We start from the raw sequence: 22,794 nt of genomic DNA, 5'->3' as shown, positions 1-22,794 counted from the left end.
ATGCAACCAATCAACCATCAAGTTTCGATCAGACTAGCTCTTATAAGTAAGCAAGTAATTAGTATTTAGTACTCCATCTCCCTGTGGTTCGACAACCCGAATACTCCGGGTATTATTTGTTTGCCCCAAATTACAGTAATCAGCGTACCAACCCACTCATTGGCAAATCTGAAAAGAACGCAGGAATCCAATGCTCCCGTTCTGCAAACAATTTACGAAACCACCGGTGCTCAGACAAGTTGTATTTCCCCATTAGCAACTGCCTTTCCACCTCAAACTCATCGTTGGAGATTCTTTCGTTCCAAACAATATAATTCAAACTCTTGCGAAACACCTCACTCTTTGATAAATCAGGTCCGACTTTCTCACTAACCTTCATCATAATGTTCCACATACAGTAACGGTGACGGCACTCAGGTATAACCTGCTCCATAGCAATATTCATAGCGGGGTCTTGATCGGTGACAGCACATCGGGGGGGGGGGGGGGGGGGGGGCTTTCCCATTGCATTGATGAATCTCTCTAGTAGCCAGCTGTATGATTCGGCATCCTCTCTAGTGATTAACCCTGCGGCGAAAGTAATGCACCGTTTGTGGTTGTCGACCCCAGTAAATGGCACGAACACCAAATTATATCTGCAATCATGTTATGAACGCATACAAAATCAAAGGCATGTAATATTTAAATAGTTTGAACGCATTTGCAGTATTATTAATGCATTTACTATTAACTGTCAGGGAAGTAGTATCATTTCCTTAGAATTTAACCAAGAGTTGTTACTGATAACTAGTTTGGTTAGGCATTAAATAAGTAAAACTAACATCTAAGCTATTAAAAAAATAGGACAAAAATAGAAGTTGGAATCTGGTACTGCGTCTTTAAATGGAAGCCAAAACACACATGTTCGTGCTGTATGTGGCATCAAATGAGATCACATCACCATAACAGGAAAAACTCCCCCTACCGATAGGGTCCGTCCAAAATAGCCGTGCAAGCCGGTTTTCTTTGTCGAGGTCGTAATCGAAAAAGAAGTAATCACAGAGTTCACGCTTTGTTTTGAATCTTTCGATAATCATCTCACCGTCAACCACATCAACATACGCTTGCAAGTCCCGTTTAAAATTATGGAACTCTGTCTCCGTTGCACCAACGTTCTCGAAAGAGCCGGTCACCTCCCTGCATAGCCTAAACCCGGTGGAAGAACCAATATTATCCTTAATACAATTTGCTAAAAATGTCTGTTGTGCCACATTAAGCGTCCTGTTTCCCCGCATAAATAATTTTGCACGCTCGGAGCACAAACTATGGTTGTGTTCCTCCACAAATGTAGACACCATAAACTCCCAGTACTCTCTTTCTTAAATCCAAGCTTAGCGCGACATCCAACTCTGTTAGAAATTCTTCTCCGTCGTTGCTTCTTGCTACCACTCCCATCACTAACTTGGAGTACGGGTTTGCTCCTCCCACCTCCTTTGGTCCCTTGTCTGCTGCACACTAGATGACGTGAAATAATTTTACCGTCACAATCTCGCTTAACACTACTATGCCTGATGTCAAATCCACCCGCTCGTCCATAGGCCTTGTAGAATTGGATTCCTTCATCAAGGGAGTTAAAACGCCGTCCGACGGCTGGCTGGAGTTCAACGTCCACATTAGGCTTCCAGTATTTGTTTATTGTATTATTAATCCTCGTTGTGTTGTGCGTTACATCCCCGGTACCTACAGTGGTTGCACAATAACATCATTAACCAATATCAACGTAACATGCCAAGTAAACACCATCATCGTTGGCCACGGTTGTTGGTTATATTTTAGTATCCTATAGATCATGCATGGTATTGAAATGCTTCGCATGTTCTGGGATTCATTCTTCCACTAAATGTGGGTGAACTGCACCAGAACTCAGTACATAGCATATCTGCATTCTCAAGTTATCAAACATATCAACAATGCACCCATTATGAATGCAAACAGTGCAACAGATGATCAAATATTGTCTTCTTCCCAGAAAGTACTCAGAAAATGCATTCGTTACTCAGCAAATGCATTCAAACGATTGCGATATTATAGTACTTTAATTTTGTGAACAAGTTTGATTTCTATTTGTCTTTTAAATTCCTAGGTGGGTGGGGATCACCTATCATTTTCATCCCATATTTCCATCATTGTTCTTCCGTGACGTGATCTATAGTCAGATGGAGCAATCAAACTTTGGTTTACTTGCATGGAAGATTCTTTTTTTCCTTTTGAAATTGAAGAAAAAAAGTGTTCTGTAAGGATGGTCACTGTTTCTCAAGTTAACAAACATATCTATTATGCACGCACTTCGGTATGTGAATGCATTGACCGGAAGGAGGCTAAAAAAACCACAAAACAAAAAAATAAAAAAACTGTACGGGGGAGGGGAAAGGAACCTGTCGCCGCATGCCCCGCCGCTACACCCGGCTAGAGTTCTTCACCGTGCGTAGTCATCACCTTGATGTCGGAGAGCATAGAGAATTGATCACCGTGAGACTTGCGTAAAGGGTACACTTCGTTGTCGGAGAGCAGGCAGGGAAAGCACAGTCCTGATCAGCGTGAAACTTGCGGAAAGAGTCCACTTCGTTGCCGGAGAGCAAGCAGGGAACGTAGAGATTAGATCACCGTAAAACTGGCGTAAATAGTTGTATTCAAATCCAACAACAACACGAGTTACCACAAATGCCCCGCGGTTAGCATGTATGCCGGTGCGTGGTAAGTATAAGCAGGATTATTAAAAGCGGTTGGATGAAAAAAATCAACGCACCGGATGAATGCACGAGTTCACACCTTAAGAATGGAATGCACCCGAAAGTTAGCCAATATATATATATATATATATATATATATATATATATATATATATATATATATATATATATCAAATGCAAAGTTGTTTCCGGGTAAAAAATGCACAAAAACGACAGTGGTTTTCAAAATACAGCAATAGTTAAGCAAATATACACCATCAACGTTAGGAAATGGACTAAAAAACACACACAAATTAGGTACGCATCACCAAAAACACACCATTAGGTATGACTAAAAGCACCACACACTGTTCGAAAATACACCATTAGTGGTTGAGAGTTATATAATGTATTTTTTTTTGGATGTATTGTGTATTTTTTGGTGTATTTTTGCATTTCATTGTTGTGTGTTTCTCTTACACTATTGGTGATTATTGTTAACAATGTTAGTGTATTCTAAAAACCGCCGGACGACCACACAAGAGGGTCTCGCCGTATTTGTACTTTTACATATATATATATATATATATATATATATATATATATATATATATATATATATATATATATATATATATCACCATTAGTGGTTGAGAGTTATATAATGTATTTTTTTGGATGTATTGTGTATTTTTGCATTTCATTGTTGTATATATATATATATATATATATATATATATATATATATATATATATATATATATATATATATATATATATATATATAAAAGAAAGTTCAAATGCGGCGATGTCTGATTGTGTAACTCAACACACCCAATGGTGTATTTCCGAACACTGTATGATGTTTTTACTGATACCTAATGGTGTGTTTTTGGTAATGCGTACCTAATTTGTGTGTATTTTTGTGGTGTATTTTCCTAACGTTGATGGTGTATATTTGTTGAACTAATGGTGACGCCGCACCGTAAGACACCGCCGCACTTGAACCTTCATATCTCTCTCTCTCTCTCTCTCTCTCTCTCTCTCTCTCTATATATATATATATATATATATATATATATATATATATATATATATATATATATATATATTCTTGTGCGGGTGAGGGCTTCAGGTGCGGTTGTGCGGTTTAATCTGAGCCATTCATCTCGCTTTAATCAACGTCCAGGATTATCAAAGTTTTAAAAAAAACGCGGTGGCAATTTGTAATTTTTGCATCTAGGTCAAAATTAAGGTGAGCGGATCTGTGATTAATGTGCGTGAGTTTTGTGCTTAATGTGCGTGTGATTTGTGCTTAATGTGCGTGAGGTTTGTGCTTAATGTGCGTGGGGATGTGCTTAACGTGAATAGTTGTTAAAACTTAAAGTCTGTGAGTGAATACTTAAAGTGCGTGAGTTTTGTGCTTAATGTGCGGGATGTTTGTGCTTAATGTGCATGGGTTTTGTACTTAATGTGCGTGAGTTTTGTACTTAATGTCAGTAGTTGTTGAAACTTAAAGTCTGTGAGTTAATATTTAAAGTGCGTGGGTTTTGTGCTTAATGTGCGTGAGGTTGTGCTTAATGTGTGTTGGTTTTGTACTTAAAATGCGTGAGTTTGTGATTAAGATCTAACACTTAAGGTGCACCTTAGCTTATACTTCTTTGTTCCAGGCACGCGTTTTTTTTTTTTTTTTAATTTTCATTGATTTGAGCCGTTGATCTAAATTTGATCAACTGCTCAGATTTAACCGCACGGGAAGCTATACCCGCACCTGTACCCTTCCCAATATATATATATATATATATATATATATATATATATATATATATATATATATATATATATATATATGTTAGGTGTGGTCATATGGTCAATTACAGGCTATTAGATTAGATAGATCTAATGAATCACATTAATCAAGATTCTTCCAGTATTTTTGCTCACATTCTCCTACACAGCGAACTGCAAGGGTAAACTCGTCATAAGGCACCAGAATAGGAAAAATCACATTGTTGTGTGTTTTATTTGTGTAATTGGTGCATTATTAGCCTTACTCTGCTGTACTTGTAGATTCCCATTGGTGCCAAGTTCGGGTGCGGCAACGCCTTCCCGTGTGATCAGTGCGATCGCACCAATTGTTATACAAATATACACAATCCATGTTATGAAATGCACAACAAAAAACATACACAAATTAGGTACGCATCACCAAAAATGCGCCATTAGATATAAATAAATACACCATACAGTGTTCGGGAATACACTATTGGTGTGTTTCACTGTGGTGTGTTTTATTACACTATTGGTGCATTTTATCAACACTATTGGTGTATTCTGAAACCCGGTCTCTATAAATGGCCACTGTAATTACCATAACACCCCCAAGCGCGAAAATCTTAAGAATTAGCCACTGCCGTTAGATTAAAACGATTCAACGGCACATATACGACCACACAGCCACACCTAATGACATGACCTATGAGCGCTTATATATATATATATATATATATATATATATATATATATATATATATATATATATATATATATATATATATATATATATATATATATATATATTAAAGCAATATGGTCTTGTGAAAATTAAATGGTGATAATCAACATTTAATTTTCACAAGACCATAATAATATTGTTATTGTGAAAATTAAATGTTGATAATCAACATTTAATTTTCACAAAATCATAATAATATTGTTAATTATAATAATAATAATAATAATAATAATAATAATAATAATAATAATAATAATAATTGCAATAATAATAATGATAATAATAATAATAATTGCAATAATAATAATAATGATAATAATTTCCACGAACAGTTTCTAATATATATATATATATATATATATATATATATATATATATATATATATATATTTATTTATTTATTTATTTATTTATTTATTTATATTTCAATTTCTACTAGCAAATTATTGTGTGAACGATGATCCACATAATTGTATGGATCATGAATATCAAATACATTTTTAATATATTAAAAATACATTATTTTTATATTGAAAGTACCTTACATACATATATAATGTACCCTTAGTATATTTAAAATAAATATACTTTTTATTGCATGCAACCCCAAAGTTCATAAGTTTGAAATTAATATATGGCATAGCTAGGCAGCCTAATATTTAAGATTGTTGATGTGCACATTGAGGACTACGGAGACAAAGATGCGTTATTCGTGGATTCATCGGATACTATCGAACAACACTCTCCAACTTAATTGACGTGAAGTGGCTTAGTAACATTAAGATTATATTCTTGAATTATTAGTTCTCATCTTTTATTGATTACACACTTAATTCGATAGTATTTGGAAGAAAAAATCAATGTTCGAACTAAGATTGTGATTTTGGTCTTTAAAGGTCAATTGTATGTTGCTACATCTAGAGTTAGAAATCTCAAAGGTCTACAAATTTTGATCCGTGGTGACTCTAAAATTGTAATTCAATTACTATTGTAGTTTACTAAGTTCTTAAAAAGTTGTAATATTAAATACTATGTACTAATTTTTTAATATAGTTTAAGATTTGTAGAAATCACCCACCTTAAATATTATTTTAATTGTAAATATATTTATGTTCATAATTTTATCATAGGAATTCACACATAATAATTATTAAATAACAAAAATTTTATATATGAATAAACCTCATATAGAGTATATTTTTATAACATATTTTCCGTGCATCGCACGGGACAAATACTAGTATATATATATATATATATATATATATATATATATATATATATATATATATATATATATATATATATGTATGTATATGTATGTATATTTATATATATTTTTTGGTTCCTGTGAGGTTAGGTTTTCCCGTGCGGTCAGTGCGGCATACACTATTAGGTATGCATAAATGCACCATACAGTGTTCAAAAATGCACCAGAATGAAATGCCAAAAAATACACCACACAACAAAAAATACACCACACATAATGGTGTATTTACGAACACTGTGTGGTGCATTTTTCATACCTAATGGTGTATGCCACACTGACCGCACGGGAAGACCTGACCTCACAGGAACCTGACCTCACAGGAACCTGACCCTATATATATATATATATATATATATATATATATATATATATATATATATATATGTATATATATATGTTCAAATGCGGTCGCGCCTTCTCCTGCGGTCGTGCCTTCTCCTGCGGTCGTGCGGCCTCTTTAAAAGATGCACCAATAGTGTTAGGAAAATGTACAACAATGAAATGCACAAATATACCAAAAAAATGCACAACACACCCAAAAAACACACAATAATTCCCCGCACCTTAATTGTGCATTTCCGAACACTAAGTGGGGCTGTTATTTATATCTTTTGATCAGACTGGTACGTTGTATTGCGATTCAATCTCTCCAGACTCTATAGCTGTTTATCTTTAATATAATCATCTAATATGATTTGCTTTCAAAAAAAAAATTATTACAAATGAAGAGAATTGTTATCGTGTATGTATGAAGATTTAGTGGAGGGGATTTGTGAAAATTTTATAAAATAACTAATATGTCTTTTAATAATTTAAAAATTTAAAGTGAAATGTTAGTTTTAATATAGAATCTGTTAATTGTGAATTAAAATTATCATTTTATATATAATTAAAAGAAAAAAATTGTATAATGTAACAATTCATAGACTGAATTTATAATATAGATATAATTAATGGACTAAAATAAACATTTTTCTTAATACAAATTGGAGGATTTGGATTTTGGAGGAGTGAAAACAATATATATGTATAAATTACAAAGAAAACCCTATACCATTCGTATTTGCAAAGCAGTCCACCCACCACCGCAATCTTCCATGCAGATCCTTTCCTCTTCATTCTTCAATTATAAGCGCCCCCATGGCCATCTCCCTATCGCTTTCCACTCTCCACAGATCTTAAACAAAGGTCCGTTCTCTGATTCTCTCTTTAGAATCGAACTGTTACTCTCATTTATGAATTTGCGTTTTGATTCGTTTGTACTTTCGTTGTCCTGTATGTAGATCTCTATTTCATTAAGCATCTTCCATTTTATTTGGATTTGTTATTTATATATCAGTTTTTGCTATTTGGATATGTATTTTTTATGCTATGTTAAAATGGCAGCCACAGAGGTCAATTTGTTTGTGTCGGTGTGTGCATTTTGTGTATTTTTTTATTTGAATTTTGAAGATTGTGTTTGGTTACCTTACTACCGGATTTGATTCCGGTGGGGTAATGTGGACTTCTGTCATTCTCATATATGGGTATGAGTTAATGGATTAAATCAGGATAGGGTGAGATGGATTTTCTGCCTCTACTTTTGTGTATAAAAATTCTCATCAAATAGATCTCAGTTGGTTGCTGGAAAATTGGAAGTTCTGGAACTCTGAATCTTGTGGAGTACTGAATACTGAAATCTTGTTCTAAGGCTCAAAATGTGTTGCAAAAGCATTTTCCAATGAAAAGGATCTCACATTCTCATGGATCTCATTTTCTCTCAATTTTTCTTTTGATAATTAAGCTTACTGTCATAAGGAATTTGATATGGACCTTTCATCTATAATGTAAATAAAATACTTTGGTTGGTGAAGTTATTTTAGCAATTAGTATTACTTTTCAAATAAATGGCTTTTACAGGGTCTTTTGTAGCCAAACAACCCAAGAAACACTAGCAAGGGCTAAAGGGGTTTTTTTTTTTTGGGCGTGTGGTATCAATTGAGATAGTTTTGTTGTATTTAAATTTATTTATTGTCTTCTTTTAATGGAGGGTGATGGAAGGTATAGATTAGAAGTATGTATTTTCTTCCTCTACAACTGTTAAATTTTATTACACCTCTTAAGGATATTGACTGGTGAATTTTAGTGCAGAAGTTTGCACTCAAGCCAGGGGATCATGGGTCGTGGAGTCAGTTTTGGTGGGGGGCAGAGTTCTCTTGGCTATCTTTTTGGTAGTGGTGAGCCTCCAAAGCCTACTATTAACAATGCTGAGGCTCCTCTGAATCAGGGGCCAGCTGTTAGTGCTGGAACTCCACAGAAATCGGTTGCACCTGCAGATGCTACCAAACAGATACCAGCTGGGGTACCCGGGAGCAAAATAAATAACTACTTCCGCGCTGATGGTCAGAACTGTGGGAACTTCCTTACGGTATGATGTATATCGTGTTATGTTTAAGCAGTATGCTGATTTTTATTTGCTTCATAGCCTTGGCTACCACAACACCTTGTCCTTCATTTCTTCCCTCCTCCTAGCTCTAGGAAAATAAACATACTTATTTTGAGGAAAATATATGTGCTATGGGGAGGGGAGGGACTACAAGAAAGCCTTTCTTTAGATATACAAGGGGCTTGTGCTCGAAAGCTGGTCTTACTCAACAAGCACCTTTATTAGTAAGGTTTCTTGTTTCCCACTCATTGAAGATTCTATCCTTAAGCTGTGAGTTTTTATCTGCAAATAAAAGTTTTGTTTTGGTTTTTACCTAATCTTTGGACCAAAGTTCAAATGGTGCTCTCTTATTTTATTTCCTTCGGCTTCACTGTTAGAAGTGATAAACCACTTAGAACTGCTCCTGGACCATTTATTGTTCTTTATTTCAAAGCTTAAGTAGTTTATTAAAAAAAAAAAAGATCACTCTGTTTGGATGCTTTCATGGTTTTCTAAAGTGATCAGAAAGTGAGAAGTTGGGTCTTAGGTATTGTGGTTAGTATATTGTGATAGAAGTCTGTCTTGTGAAGTATTTTATTCGGTAGTATGGAGTATTTTTTTATTTTTATTTTTATTTTGTACACTTTCTTGTAAATTAATGTTATGTTGGTAGACCCATCATGCAACAAAATATTGGTGAAATATGATGCCCGCCATCTTCACTTTGCAGGATCGTCCTTCAACCAAGGTCCATGCTGCACCAGGTGGAGGGTCCTCCCTGGATTACCTGTTTGGAGGTAGTGGCAGCAGCAAGTAGTGCCTAGTTCATTTCTAAGATGCCAATTTCTACCTATTTGTACTTTAGACAATCCAAAATTTGAATTGTCAATAACTTGATTCTTGGTTTGGCAGTGTGAATTTCCTGTTGTAAATCGACAAATTGTTGATGATCTTTCCATATATAATATTTGCATATCTCTTAAACTTTTCCTTTAGGAATAGTATTCAATGATTCTTGGTTTTTGTCTTTTAAAGATATGATAGAAGTGCTAGTAGGCAGTTATTGAAACTTGTAGGATACCTTCAGGCATTTGCTTTTCTACTTATCGTTTATTTGAATCAGACTTGACATTGCAGAGGAATTGAATTCGGGCTGGGTAGGATGAAGTGAGATGGTATAAATTTCTCATAGTGTGTGGTGAGATGAAGAAGTTAGGGGATGAGTTATACTTACAGCAACTTGAGGATTAGGTTCTTTTTTGCTCAGATTTTTTAGCCAAATAGAGTAGAGAAGGATGATGAAAAGGAAAAAAAAAAATTTTAAGATTTTTTCTTTTTAAATTTCAAAAAGAAAACAGAGAAAAAAAAAAAAAAGAAGGTATGCAACCTATTCCTTTCGAATCCTACAAAAACCTCTCCTACAATATCCTCCTCTCCCTATAACATCCTATTCCTTCTCTCTTCTCTTCAACAAATAACTCATGTTGTAGATGATCTTAGAAATTTTGGCAATTTATATTCTATCCTGACTAGTTGATAGCTTATTGTCAGGGTCGGCAGGGCCCCAATTTTTGGGAGCCCCATAGTTTCAAACAAAAAAAACTAATTATATGTAAACAGACATACAGTATATAAGGCATTAAGCAAAGCAAATGCCCCCAAAATTTGGGGGCCCTATATTTTTTTTTTAAAAAATAATTATATGTATACAGACATACAGTATATAAGGCTATCGTTATGCCATGGAACCGTGTTCACCATCCATGGTAAACACGGTCCCAAACAGTAACGGTGCCTACGGGCACCATTATCTTCCACCAATCTTTCTTTCTTCTTCTTCTTCTTTTTTTTTTTTTAACCGCGAGACTTTTCTTCTTCATATTCACATTTTGCGGTTTCACTTCCTTTTCGCGTAAGTTTTTTCAACACTCATAAATTATGAATGTGCAGGCATGGATTTATGGATGTGTAGTTATAAAATTATGAATTTTCTGTTATGAGATTATGAATTTTTTGTTATGAGATTATGAATGTACAAAAAATTTATAATTACATAAGTGTAAATTCATAATCTCATAACAGAAAATTTATAATTTAATAAATGTTTTTCTTTTATGAGATTATGAATTTTATGTTATGAGATTATGAATGTACAGAAAATTCATAATTACATAACTGTAAATTCATAATCTCATAACAAAAAATTAATAATTTAATAAATATAAATTCATAATCTGAATATAGAATGCAAAACGCCGTTAACAGCACATTAACTAATTTTTTTTCTGTAAAAACGATGTTGTTTGGGACCGTGTTCACCAAGCATGGTGAACACGTTTCCACGGCATAATTTGCGATATAAGGGAACGTTATGCTGCGAAATGGTGCCCACCTTACAAGGTGGGCACGGTTCCATATTCATAATTTCTATACTATAGATTTATAATTTCTATATTATAGATTCATAATTTTTATACTGTAGATTCATACTTTTTATATTGTAGATTCATAAGATCTATACTTTAGATTCATAGTTTCTAAACCGTAGATTCATAATTTAAATACAATAGATTCATAATTTCTATACAGTAGATTCATAATTTCTATACTGCAGATTCATAACTATATGTTCATAATTTGATATTTGTACTGTAGATTCATAATTTCTGTACTGTAGATTCATAATTTATAAACTGTATAGTTATCAAATTATGAACATATAGTTCTGAGATTTGTGAAAACGGAGTTCAACAATTGAAAATATGAACATCGAAAATTATGAACATATGATGAGAATATAATTGTGTTGTATTCAATGATAATGTCTGAGAGTACAGGGAGCGAATATATAGAGATGCTAGATAGAATCCTAGTCTAACACGAATAATATAGTCCTAGTCTAATATGGATAATAGAGTCCTAATAGTCCTAATACTCCCCCTCAAGCACAAGGTTGGTCAGCCAAAACATTGAGCTTGCAACGGAGTAAATTAAAACGTACAGACGAAAGAGACTTAGTAAAAATATCCGCTATCTGATCTTTGGTAGAAATAAAATTGACTTGTAATTCCTTCTTCGCGACTTTATCACGAACAAAGTGGTAGTCGATCTCAATGTGATTGGTGCGAGCATGAAACACCGGATTAGCACACAGATAAGTAGCTCCCAGATTGTCACACCAGAGTTTGGGCACAGAAGGTGGGGCAAACCCGATTTCCTTCATCAGAGAGACAAGCCAAGTAACCTCTGCAGAGACATCAGCCAGTCCTTTGTATTCAGCCTCAGTTGATGAACGAGCCACAGTATGTTGTTTTCGACAAACCCATGAGACAAGATTGGTCCCCAAAAATACAGCAAAACCACTAGTAGATTTGCGATCATCAGGATTGCCAGCCCAATCCGAATCAGAATATGCATGAATATCTAGAGAAGGAGAAGACGTAATCTTAAGACCAAGATGTAGTGTCCCATTTACATACCGTAACACCCTCTTGAGAGCCGCCCAATCCGTAGTAGAGGGAGAGTGCATGTGTTGACATAAACGATTGACTGCATAGGAAAGATCAGGCCGAGTTACTGTAAGATATTGCAGAGCACCTGCAAAGCTGCGATACTGAGTGGGATCAGTGTATGGTACCACGGCATCAGTCTCGGCCTTCGTGGTTGAAACCGGAGTAGCCACGGGCTTGCAATCAACCATACCTGCTCATTTTAGAATATCCTTCATGTACCGTTGTTGAGACAGAAGCATGCCATCAGACAACGAAATGGTCTCAATACCCAGAAAGAACGAGGGCACACCCATATCACGAACTTTAAACTCAAGAGCCAACTTGTCAATAATAGCAGTCACATGAGCCGGATCAGATCCCATAACCAAAATATCATCCACATAAACCAAAAAATATAAACGAGTATTACCATGTGAATATATAAATAGAGAGACATCCGTCTTGGAAGGTGAGAAACCAGCAGAAACCAGAAAATCATGCAAACGAGTGAACCAAGCACGGGGAGCTTGCTTAAGCCCATATAAAGAACGTTGAAGGAGACAAACGTGCCCGGACATCGTTTTGTCTTCATAACCAGGGGGCTGGCGCATATAAACCGTCTCAGCGAGATTGCCATTTAAAAAAGCATTGTGTATGTCCAACTGTCGAATAGTCCATCCACGAGAAATAGCTAAAGATAAAAGAAGACGTACCGTAGTCGGTTTAACAACGGGACTAAAGGTCTCAAAGAAATCCTCGCCGGCAATTTGAATGAATCCCTTGGCAACTAATTGAGCCTTGCAACGCTCAATCGAACCATCAGCCTTTCTCTTGGTTCTAAACACCCACTTACATCCAACTACATTCATACCTGATTTAAAGGGAACAAGCCTCCATGTATTGTTGTGCACCAAGGCATTAAATTCCAAATCCATTGCATCCCGCCATTCAGGAAATTTAACCACTTGAGTAAAACATGTAGGTTCAGGAGTAACAGCAGCATCAGATAAAGCAACATGATCATGTGGTCCCGAACTTCTCGTATTCATTCCATGAGAGCGAACGGGTGAGGGCGCGTGACGAGACCGACCACGAGGCCGGCCTCTTGGCCGAGGAGCCGGCTAGTTCGTGACTGTTCGCTCGGACTCGGTCACGGACTCGGCAGTAGCAGGCTGCTGGCGGTGGTGGTCAGAAGCGACTATGGGCGCGGCAGGAGGGTCACGAGCCGTAACAACAGTCGGATCACCACCAGAAACAATTGGTGCAACACCCCACGGCTCCGGGCGTGGTTTTGGAACCTGCGAATCCACAGAAGCAACAAAAGGAAAGACAGCCTCATCGAATCGCACATGGCGATGGATAAAAACCTTGTTAGTGTTGGTGTCTAAACAACGATAGCCACGAAAAGATGGAGGATATCCTAGAAGACACAAGGGGATGACCGAAACTGTAGTTTGTTGCGATTATAGGGACGCAGATTTGGAAAGCATAAACACCCAAAAACACGCAGATATGAATAAGATGGAGGAGACCGATGCAAAAGATAATGAGGAGATTTATCAGATAAGACATGAGTGGCATTTTATTGATTAGATAAACCGCAGTTTCAAAAGCATAATCCCAAAAACGAGACGGAACAGAGGATTGAGCCATTAATGCTAGTCCCATTTCAACAACATACCTATGCTTACGTTCCACCCTGCCATTTTGTTCAGGAGTATACGCACATGATTGCCTGTGACGAATACCTAAGGACGCAAGAGTGGAACCAAGCTTTTTATATTCTCCCCCTAAATCAGATTGAAAAGAAATAATCTTGCGAGAAAAGGAACGTTCAACTAGTGACCGAAACTTATCAAATATAGCATACAAATCAGATTTAGCACGCATGGGATAATACCACATATAACGAGTGTAATCATCCACAAACAACACAAAATATTTAAAGCCAGACGCAGAAAGTAATGGCGCAGGGCCCCAAATATCTGAATAAATTAATTCCAAAGGATGCGTACTAGTAGTTTCAACACGAGACAAAGGAAAACGAGAAGATTTTCCTAATTGACAAGAGGAACAGACATTGGGAAGATCACTAGAATTAAATGTACCAACAGACGAAGACGCTAAAATTTTACGTAAGACTCGAGAATGAGGATGCCCCAACCGCATGTGCCAAACGTAAGAGGACCATGCAGCAACAAATGCAGCAGGGGAAGCAGAAGACGCAGGCCATGTGTAGAGACCCCCAGACGCATGTCCCTTAAAAAGAACCTTCTTGGTCAAAATGTCTTTCACATAGAAACAAAGAGGGTGGAACTTAAAGAAAACATTATTTTCCTTTGCAACACGCTGGACAGATAATAGAGAAGAAGAGAGACCAGGGACATGCATAACCTCATGTAACTTAAAAGACATAGAATCAGTGGCTAACGAAGTAGAACCAACATTAACAATAGGCAAACCTGTACCATTGCCGACTCGCAGAGTCTCCGGGCCATCATAACTTGTCGCAGAAGTCATCAAAGAAGAATCAGGCATTGCATGATTTGTAGCACCATTGTCAGGGAACCACTGATGAGGATCGTTGGAATCACCATTATCACCAGATACGGCCACATTAGCCTGAAAACCCGGAGCCCCTGAATAACGCCGAAAACAGTTGGCTCCCGTGTGACCAAAACGGTCACAAATTTGACACGGATCATCATAGCGCCAAAAACAATTGGCTCCCGTGTGACCAAAACGGTCACAAATTTGACACGGATCATCATAACGTCAAACACAATTGGCTCCCGTGTGGCCGAAACCGTTACAAATTTGACACGGATCATCAACGTCACGTCGTTGACCGAACCGCTTCTGATACGATGTATCTTGGTTTGATGCCATCGGCTACTGCTACGAAGTGAGGAACATGGATGTTGGAAAAGAAAATCCTAGCTAACTGATACCAGATGAGAATATAATTGTGTTGTATTCAATGATAATGTCTGAGAGTACAGGGAGCGAATATATAGAGATGCTAGATAGAATTCTAGTCTAACACGAATAATATAATCCTAGTCTAATATGAATAATAGAATCCTAATAGTCCTAATACATATAGCTCTATAAAAAATTATGAATTTATCCTCATTCCTAATGAAGATTCGCCATAAATTATAATAAATGATAAAAAGTGGCAAAGACAAAGTAGTCGTAAGGTTAATATTTGATCGTTTTATAGTTGATGAATAAAAGTGACAACCGCACTAAAGTCATAAGATGTAAAGTGGAATTAGTCTTAAATGAAAAGCTATATTTACAATTTTAGAAAAAAGAAAATATAAGACTGAAATTAAATTACAAGCTCTTATTTTAGTCCTTCTATCATCAGTTTGAAAAGTAGGGAAGCCAACTAAACGTTGTTTGATTTTTGCAGCAACATCTTTAAATTTTTCGTTATTATGAGTATTGAATTGTCTAATTAATTAGGTAAGACTTAGCTAAATATATTCATTATTATGATTTTTGGGTGACAAGGGAAATACACAATTATTAACTGAGAGTGTGCACTAAGTAAATCATGTATTGTGACCTTAGCCAACGAGATAAACCAACTTAAGTTGGTCATAGCTGACCGGCTCAAACCAATAATATATTCATCAAATTTGAGCAGAATTGGCCTGGTCATCCTTATAATAATGTTTATTGAACTTGAAGAAATGTTTAATATTGTGAATTTTGAGTTAATTCCATTTTTTGTCCTAGATTTATACGTGACAATCTACTTTTAGTCATTTTTTTATTGTAACATTCCTTTTTTGTTCTAGTATTATTGTGACATGACCAATTTTGGTCCTCTATCACAAAAATCGTTGAAATTTTGTTAAATACAATAGCATTTCACTCTTCAATTATGAATTTTTTCAAACAATAAACATAAAAAATATAACGGGTTAACATGCTTTGTATTAAAAAGATTAAAGTGCCCTTCAATTTAACAAAATTTTAATGATTTTGTTGATAGAGGACCAAAATTGGTCATGTCACAATAATACTAGGACCAAAATGAGATATCTACTATACTAATAAGAGCCCAAGAGAGTTAGACCTATAATGGGTAGAAAAAATGGCGGTTAAATTTTTTAATCAAATGAATGGCTCAGATTGATCAGATTTTAATTTTTCCTTAAGATTTCCTAATTTATCCTTAATGAATATGATTATCTGTTAACTTTTCCGTTAAATATTATCTTTTTCGTTAATTTCTATTAGTTCACCGTTAACTTACTCATTAATTTCAATAAGAAAGGTCTTAGGTTCGAACCTCATCCCAATCAAAGTTGGCATAATTAATACTCTATTTTATTAAATTAAATAATAATTTAATAGCTACAACAAAAAAATAATATATATGCATTTCTTTAATTTAGAATTATGTGTCTATAATGTCTTTATTCAAAAAAAATGTATTCATTGTCAATAAATTAAATAAGAGAAATAATTTCATTAGTTATATTGTCTTTATTTTTCTCCAATATAAAAATTCTTTACATTCAAATTCATCAATTGGTTATATTCGCTACATTGTCCCTACAATGTTTTTATTAAAAAAAAAATTATTCATTATCAATAAATTAATTAAGAGAAATAATTTTATTAGTTATATTGTCTTTATTTTTTATTGATAATTATAATCAATCTTGACTATATTATCTTGCATTTGTAAACTTAAAATTACCTATTTAAATACGCAAATTCAACATTCAATTATCTATGCATGAGCAATTCTAAATAATCTTGCCTTGATATACTTTAAAGTACTTATTTAAAAAAAAAAAATACACACACACATTGGGCATTATCACATGCGCGTAAAAAACTAGTTCTACTAAAAAGGGACTAAAAGTGAACTACCACCTATAAATCTAGCTAGAATAAGAAAATAGAATTAACTTGTGAATTTATAATATTTTTTTTCATTACAAAGGAAGGGAATACCCATACAATGTGGGACAACCGGATATCAGTGTACCACAAACCACTTGGTTGAATTTATAATATTTAACTAGCTACACAAACTTATTTTGTTTAATTATTTGGCTCCATACAAGTCCAAGTATATATATATTTTTCTACTAATATACCAATATAATCAAGTACACCGTACCATACTTGGATACCGTCAACATCAATAGTAATAATATATGATATAATAACCAGATATATTATACTTTGTTGTACGTAATACTATTGACATTATATAAAAATATTAATATTAATTTGCTGAGGCCGGATCTGATCTCCTATGAAGCCTAACCTTGAAGCCATGTCGCATGTAGAGAATAATAGAAGAGTTTGGTTCCACAGGGTGGCCTTCCACAAGCTTAACTTGGTAATTGTGTATAATTGAAGCAGCGACGGGCTTGATTTGAGTGAAAGCAATTTCTTTACCCAAACAAGTCCTAGGCCCTGCATTGAACGCCATGAACTTGTAGGAAGGCTCATGCTTCACCGTCCCCTTCTCCGATATCCATCTCTCCGGCTTGAACTCCGCCGCGTCTTCTCCCCATATCGACTCCATCCTCCCCATTGCGTACAAAGGGATCATTATTTTCATCTTGGGGTGGACGGAATGGCCGGTGGGGAGAGTGTCGGTGTGGACTGGCTCCTTGTGCTGGAAGGGAACCGGTGGGTATAGCCTCAAAGACTCGCAAATGGAGGCGTGGAGATAGACCAGGGGCTTCAGCTCTTCTGCGTTGAAAACTCTCCATTTTTGGGATTTGGGGATGAGGAGGGTTTTGATTAGCTCCTCTCTGATTTTGGACTCCACGTGGGGGTGTGTGGAGACTAGCCATATGAACCAGGTGAGGGCGGAGCTAGTGGTGTCCCGCCCGGCTATCATTAGGTTCATTATGGTGTCTCTCAAGAACTTGTGGTCGTCTAGTTTTAAGTTTAACCCCATACTTTGTTGATGATGTCTCAAGTATGATGTTAAGAGATCACAACCCCTAATAATTTCCTCTTTGTCATCTTCTTGCCTCAATAATTCTTGCCGCTTCTTGGCTATGTATCCAGCTATGACTTGATCCAAAGTCTTGGAGGCTTGGGTGAGCTTCTTCTCCGTCCCAACTCCCACCCATCTCTGCAGCTTCCATATGCACTCCGGCATGATGTGGCGGACCAGAATGGCTTCCTCCGCATCATCCATGGCTTTGGAGAACGGAACCTCCGGGAGATGGACGGCGACGCAGCCAGGATCATAGCCGATGATGAGAATGCAACTGGTGTCGAAGGTGAACCTTTGAAACAAATCTTGCAGATCCAGCACTGCCGATCCCCCGTGGTTTTGGGCTGCTGCTACGTAGTGTTCCAGAACCGGGATCAGCCCTTGCTCAACCTTAACCCTGCTTGTCTCCAGCAGAAACCTGTTGATGCATGGAATAAATTAATTAACCAAATCAATAATTATTATAAGACAAATTATTTACTATTGAGTGGAAAAGACAAAGGTATAAATGACTGCATCATCAAGCCACTTCGATCGGCTATTAAGATCAAGTGCTTATTAACAGCCATCACATTATTTGAGATAGCTTGAATGCCAATTCAGCTTGAGGCCGGTCCCAGGACCGACTACCGGATCCGTCCTGGTAGCTAGCTTTATTTGCTCGCCTCTCCGGTCAGTTCGTCCCGGATTCCACTTCCAATATATATATATATATCCATCCCATCACCGGCCTACTTACCTGTGAAACCGCGGATGCATCATAAATCCCCTGGCAATCTTCCTCTGAGCCCTCCACATCTCCAAATCTGCATTGAAAATCCCTTCCCCCAACACCTCGAACATCTCCTTAAACTTAGGCCCTTTGGGGAAATTCATGAAGTTGCTGCTCATGACGTGGTGCACGTTCGCCGGGTCCACCGTGGCCAGCATGTCCATGTTGGCAAACCAAGGCCCCCTGTAGACGAAGGTCCCGCCGGACAGCCGCATCGAGTTCGTAACTCTCTGGTGGGCCTGATTTCTGTAGTACAGAAACCCCGGCAACATGCCCACAATCGGATAGTTCCGAGGAAACCCTTTGGTGTCCTCTCTCCAAACGTAAAACAACACAAAACATGCTACTGCTACGAAGATTTCAAAGTAGCCTATCACCAATTCTGCCATTTTATTTTAATTTTCTTCTCTGATCTGATCTGAATGTTTCAACCCAGAAAAGGTATTGCACTATATATAGTCAACAGATCAGATAATATCACCTTCAACCTTCAATTCTTAACTAAAGCTTCTTAATTGTTACGGATATGTATATCACATATTTGATGTCATCATTTCAATTTTATTTTATTTTATTTTATTTTCTAGCTTAATTAGGAATTAAGTATGGCAAATTATTGTGTGGACCACGGTCTAAAACGACCTCGTTCAATTTTATGAGTTAGAATAATGTAAATTAGGAATTAGAATAATGACGTATTTTATGTGTTAGAATAATGAAACCTCTAAAGTAAGATCGATAATCTACTTTTATGAGTTAGAATAATGTACATTATGTGTTAGAATAATAAAATCTTTGGGTAAGATCAATAATGTATTTTTATGAGTTAGAATAATGTACATTATATTTTAGACTCATTTTTGAACAGTAATCTACACAGCTGTGTAGACCGAACTATTGATTAAGTACTACGTACTCCCGGATACGGAGTAATAATATATTGAGTAAATTTTTAGAAGTTTTAGAGAAAAACTTGTAAGCACTCTTGTGATCAAATTCATACCCATATCTGTAATAACTTGTTCAAATTAAGGCCTGAAGCTCTTTGTATGCACATACATTAATTACATGATGAGCTAACTCAACTCACCAAGCTTATTAAGAGCTGGCATTGTTTTAATTGAATTTTATCATTGTAATATTCATTATATTGAGTTCAAACTGAACAACACCATCCCTGACTTATACTATACATATATTTGATCTTATAAAAAAAATAAAAAAATTGTCTAAGTTTGTTCATAACTAATCGGCTCAAACCAAGCTAGATCAGAAGACTTGGATTCGAACTCATGACTTTGTGATTACAAATTTGTATCCATAATTGTCTTGGGTGGGGTTATCCCAAAAGGAAAATTATTATTTTTGGATGCTACGGACTCTATTACATTGTAGTATCTGTTCAAACATACTTTCTCAACCTAATGAAGCACAAAGAGTCGACAGCGCCTCCACTGAAGCTCAATCTCATGACTCCCACATGGGAGAGGTCACTACATGCCATCTGAGCACAAAGTGCTTGGCAAAAGGAAAACTATTTATTTTCATGGAAAATTTTAGCGTGGATTGATAATTTATGCTTTAGGAGATGTACCTAAAACACAAGGTACAACCAACAAAGAACAAAGTACAACCTCCTAATTCACATTTAAATGCTGCATCTTTTTATGAATCTTTAAAATCTCCCTTATTCTGAGGCTCTGTTTGGCCGAACTTATTTATGAGCTTATAACTTATTTTAAGTTATTAATAAGCTATAAGCTCTGTTTGGTAATGTTCCCAAAATAAGCTCCTAGCTTAAAATAAGAACTTATTTTGAAACGCTACTTAAGCTACTAGCTTCCTAACTTTTTTTTTTTTTTATCTTTGTCCTTATTATTTTAAAGAAATGACATCATTTACCCTTCCCAATTAAAATCATTTTATCTTATCCTTTATCAACTTTCACGGCAATTATTATTATTATTATTATTATTATTATTATTATTATTATTATTATTATTATGAAAGAGATTCAGAACAATATTGCTACTTCATTATGGGATGCTAGATCATGATTATGCTAATAGTTTTATTTTAAAATGTTAATTTTTTTTTTGAAGACAAAATATTAAATTTTAATATCTAAACAAACTATTTTAAATTTTTTAAAAATGTCCTTTTTAGTCTTTTTATATTTATCAACTTATCAAAAGACTAATTTTACCAAACACTTTCTCAATTTGGTTTGTTATTTTACAAGGAAAAGTATAGTAACGGTATTTTTGCATGGGAAATGTAAACTTAGAAGGTTACGTTGCATGCATTAAATTTATAGTGTTGGTAGTTGGTACATAAACTGCCTGCCTGCCTCCTTGAAATCTACCACTGCTACTGTGCACACATTTATTGGTTTTCTTGTCATTTTCTCACCAAGAAACCGATGGAATCACACATTTTCCCATCCATCTCCTTTGCGTTTTAGTGTAAGAACAGATTCAGATAACTCATCTTCTCCCAAAAGTTTCCCAACTCCAATGGTCCCTCACACCCCTGCCCGACAGAATATTTAGAAAAATGTAAATTATAAGATGATTTAATAACTCACAAGACTAAACCCCGGTGTCAACAAAAGATCTGCCCACTTTAGACATATAACCCTACACTGTCACCGTCAAAGTTCCAAGCTTTGTCTCTTTTACCAAATACTGTCTATTGAACCATTGAACTAAACCCGTACAGGCAGATTCAGATAACTCAAGCCTAGCTAGCTTCATCATCTCCCCAACAAAGTCAATAATATCATTCATTTTGGATAATATAATTTACCAACAACAGAAAAAATTAAACTCTGCTGATGTACACGCTCTAGTAGGTGTCACCTTTTTGTTCAATTCCTGGAAAAAATATAGAGATTCATCAAAATAATAATAAAATATTTAAAAGATCAAAAATAAAAATAATAAGAATAATAAAATACCCTAGGCTGGTGGGTTACCAAATATGATACGGAATAGATCGTCAGGATGGTATCATTTTGACAATATCATTATTTAATTTTTTTAAAAGGTAATTGTACTTTTTTCCCCCTTCTTGGTGTTTAATTCTTTGTCATGTTTAAAAAAAAAAAATTAATTGTGATATTTTTAACATGTGATAACAAAATGTAAATGAATAAGTTTTATATGAGACTGTCTCATCGTAAAGCGTCTAACACTTTTTTTATGAGTGCATAAAAAATACATATATAAAAAGTACATTTTAACTAAAAATTATTATACATACGTCTCACGTGAGATGGTCTCACATAAAGATTACAAAATGTAAATTATATTGGATTAGCATAGTGTTGTTTGTATAGCTAGGGTAGAACTGGAGATATTATATTCATAAACTAGTGTATGTCTTTTCGAATTTCTAATAAAAGAATTTTATAATAAACTTATTATATTTGTTCAGGTTGATTTTCGGAAAAAAGTTTCAGAACAATTATCTGTAATTAAATTTTCATAATATATTTGTAAAAATATAAGTAACACCGTAACAATTTACTAGTTGAATTATTCATATATTTAGTCCAAATAAACCGAAAAAGACTAATTTGTTAAAAGCTATATATTTAAATATCTACTATACTAATAATCTAATTCTATTATTCTACTA

The 22,794-nt window shown here is 35.2% G+C and overlaps 2 protein-coding genes across 3 annotated transcripts; one reads left to right on the top strand and one right to left on the bottom strand.

Annotated features, from left to right (window-relative positions):
- The first annotated feature begins 7,580 nt into the window (after positions 1-7,580).
- Positions 7,581-9,881, top strand: LOC109147320 (protein SPIRAL1-like 1). Of its 2 annotated transcripts, none has more exons than XM_019294983.1 (3): positions 7,581-7,681; positions 8,624-8,900; positions 9,628-9,881. In XM_019294983.1, exons 2-3 carry the CDS (start codon positions 8,649-8,651, stop codon positions 9,712-9,714), a joined length of 339 nt encoding a protein of 112 aa, XP_019150528.1. In that variant the 5' UTR covers positions 7,581-7,681; positions 8,624-8,648; the 3' UTR covers positions 9,715-9,881. The 2 variants fall into 2 exon arrangements, with proteins under 2 accessions (XP_019150528.1, XP_019150534.1); XM_019294989.1 differs by having other exon boundaries at positions 7,613-7,681; positions 8,619-8,900.
- Positions 9,882-17,316: 7,435 nt separating this feature from the next.
- On the bottom strand, positions 17,317-19,568 carry LOC109147543 (alkane hydroxylase MAH1-like). The gene is made up of 2 exons (XM_019295145.1): positions 19,120-19,568; positions 17,317-18,798 (listed from the first exon to the last, which is right to left on the bottom strand). The coding sequence occupies exons 1-2, from the start codon at positions 19,539-19,541 to the stop codon at positions 17,649-17,651; spliced, it is 1,572 nt and encodes a 523-aa protein (XP_019150690.1). The 5' UTR covers positions 19,542-19,568; the 3' UTR covers positions 17,317-17,648.
- Between the last annotated feature and the right edge of the window lie 3,226 nt (positions 19,569-22,794).

This window comes from Ipomoea nil, unplaced genomic scaffold (assembly GCF_001879475.1).
Source record: "Ipomoea nil cultivar Tokyo-kokei standard unplaced genomic scaffold, Asagao_1.1 scaffold0261, whole genome shotgun sequence".
NCBI classification, from domain to species: Eukaryota; Viridiplantae; Streptophyta; class Magnoliopsida; order Solanales; family Convolvulaceae; genus Ipomoea; species Ipomoea nil.
This window is presented reverse-complemented; position numbering and strand designations above follow the sequence as displayed.

Bases quoted from the DNA above. Each gene is read 5' to 3' on its own strand.
- LOC109147320 (XM_019294983.1), top strand. From the start codon at position 8,649: ATGGGTCGTGGAGTCAGTTTTGGTGGGGGGCAGAGTTCTCTTGGCTAT. The intron at 8,901-9,627 runs GTATGATGTATA...TTCACTTTGCAG, and splicing joins ACTGTGGGAACTTCCTTACG to GATCGTCCTTCAACCAAGGT.
- LOC109147543 (XM_019295145.1), bottom strand. From the start codon at position 19,541: ATGGCAGAATTGGTGATAGGCTACTTTGAAATCTTCGTAGCAGTAGCA. The intron at 18,799-19,119 runs GTAAGTAGGCCG...ATGCATCAACAG, and splicing joins ATGCATCCGCGGTTTCACAG to GTTTCTGCTGGAGACAAGCA.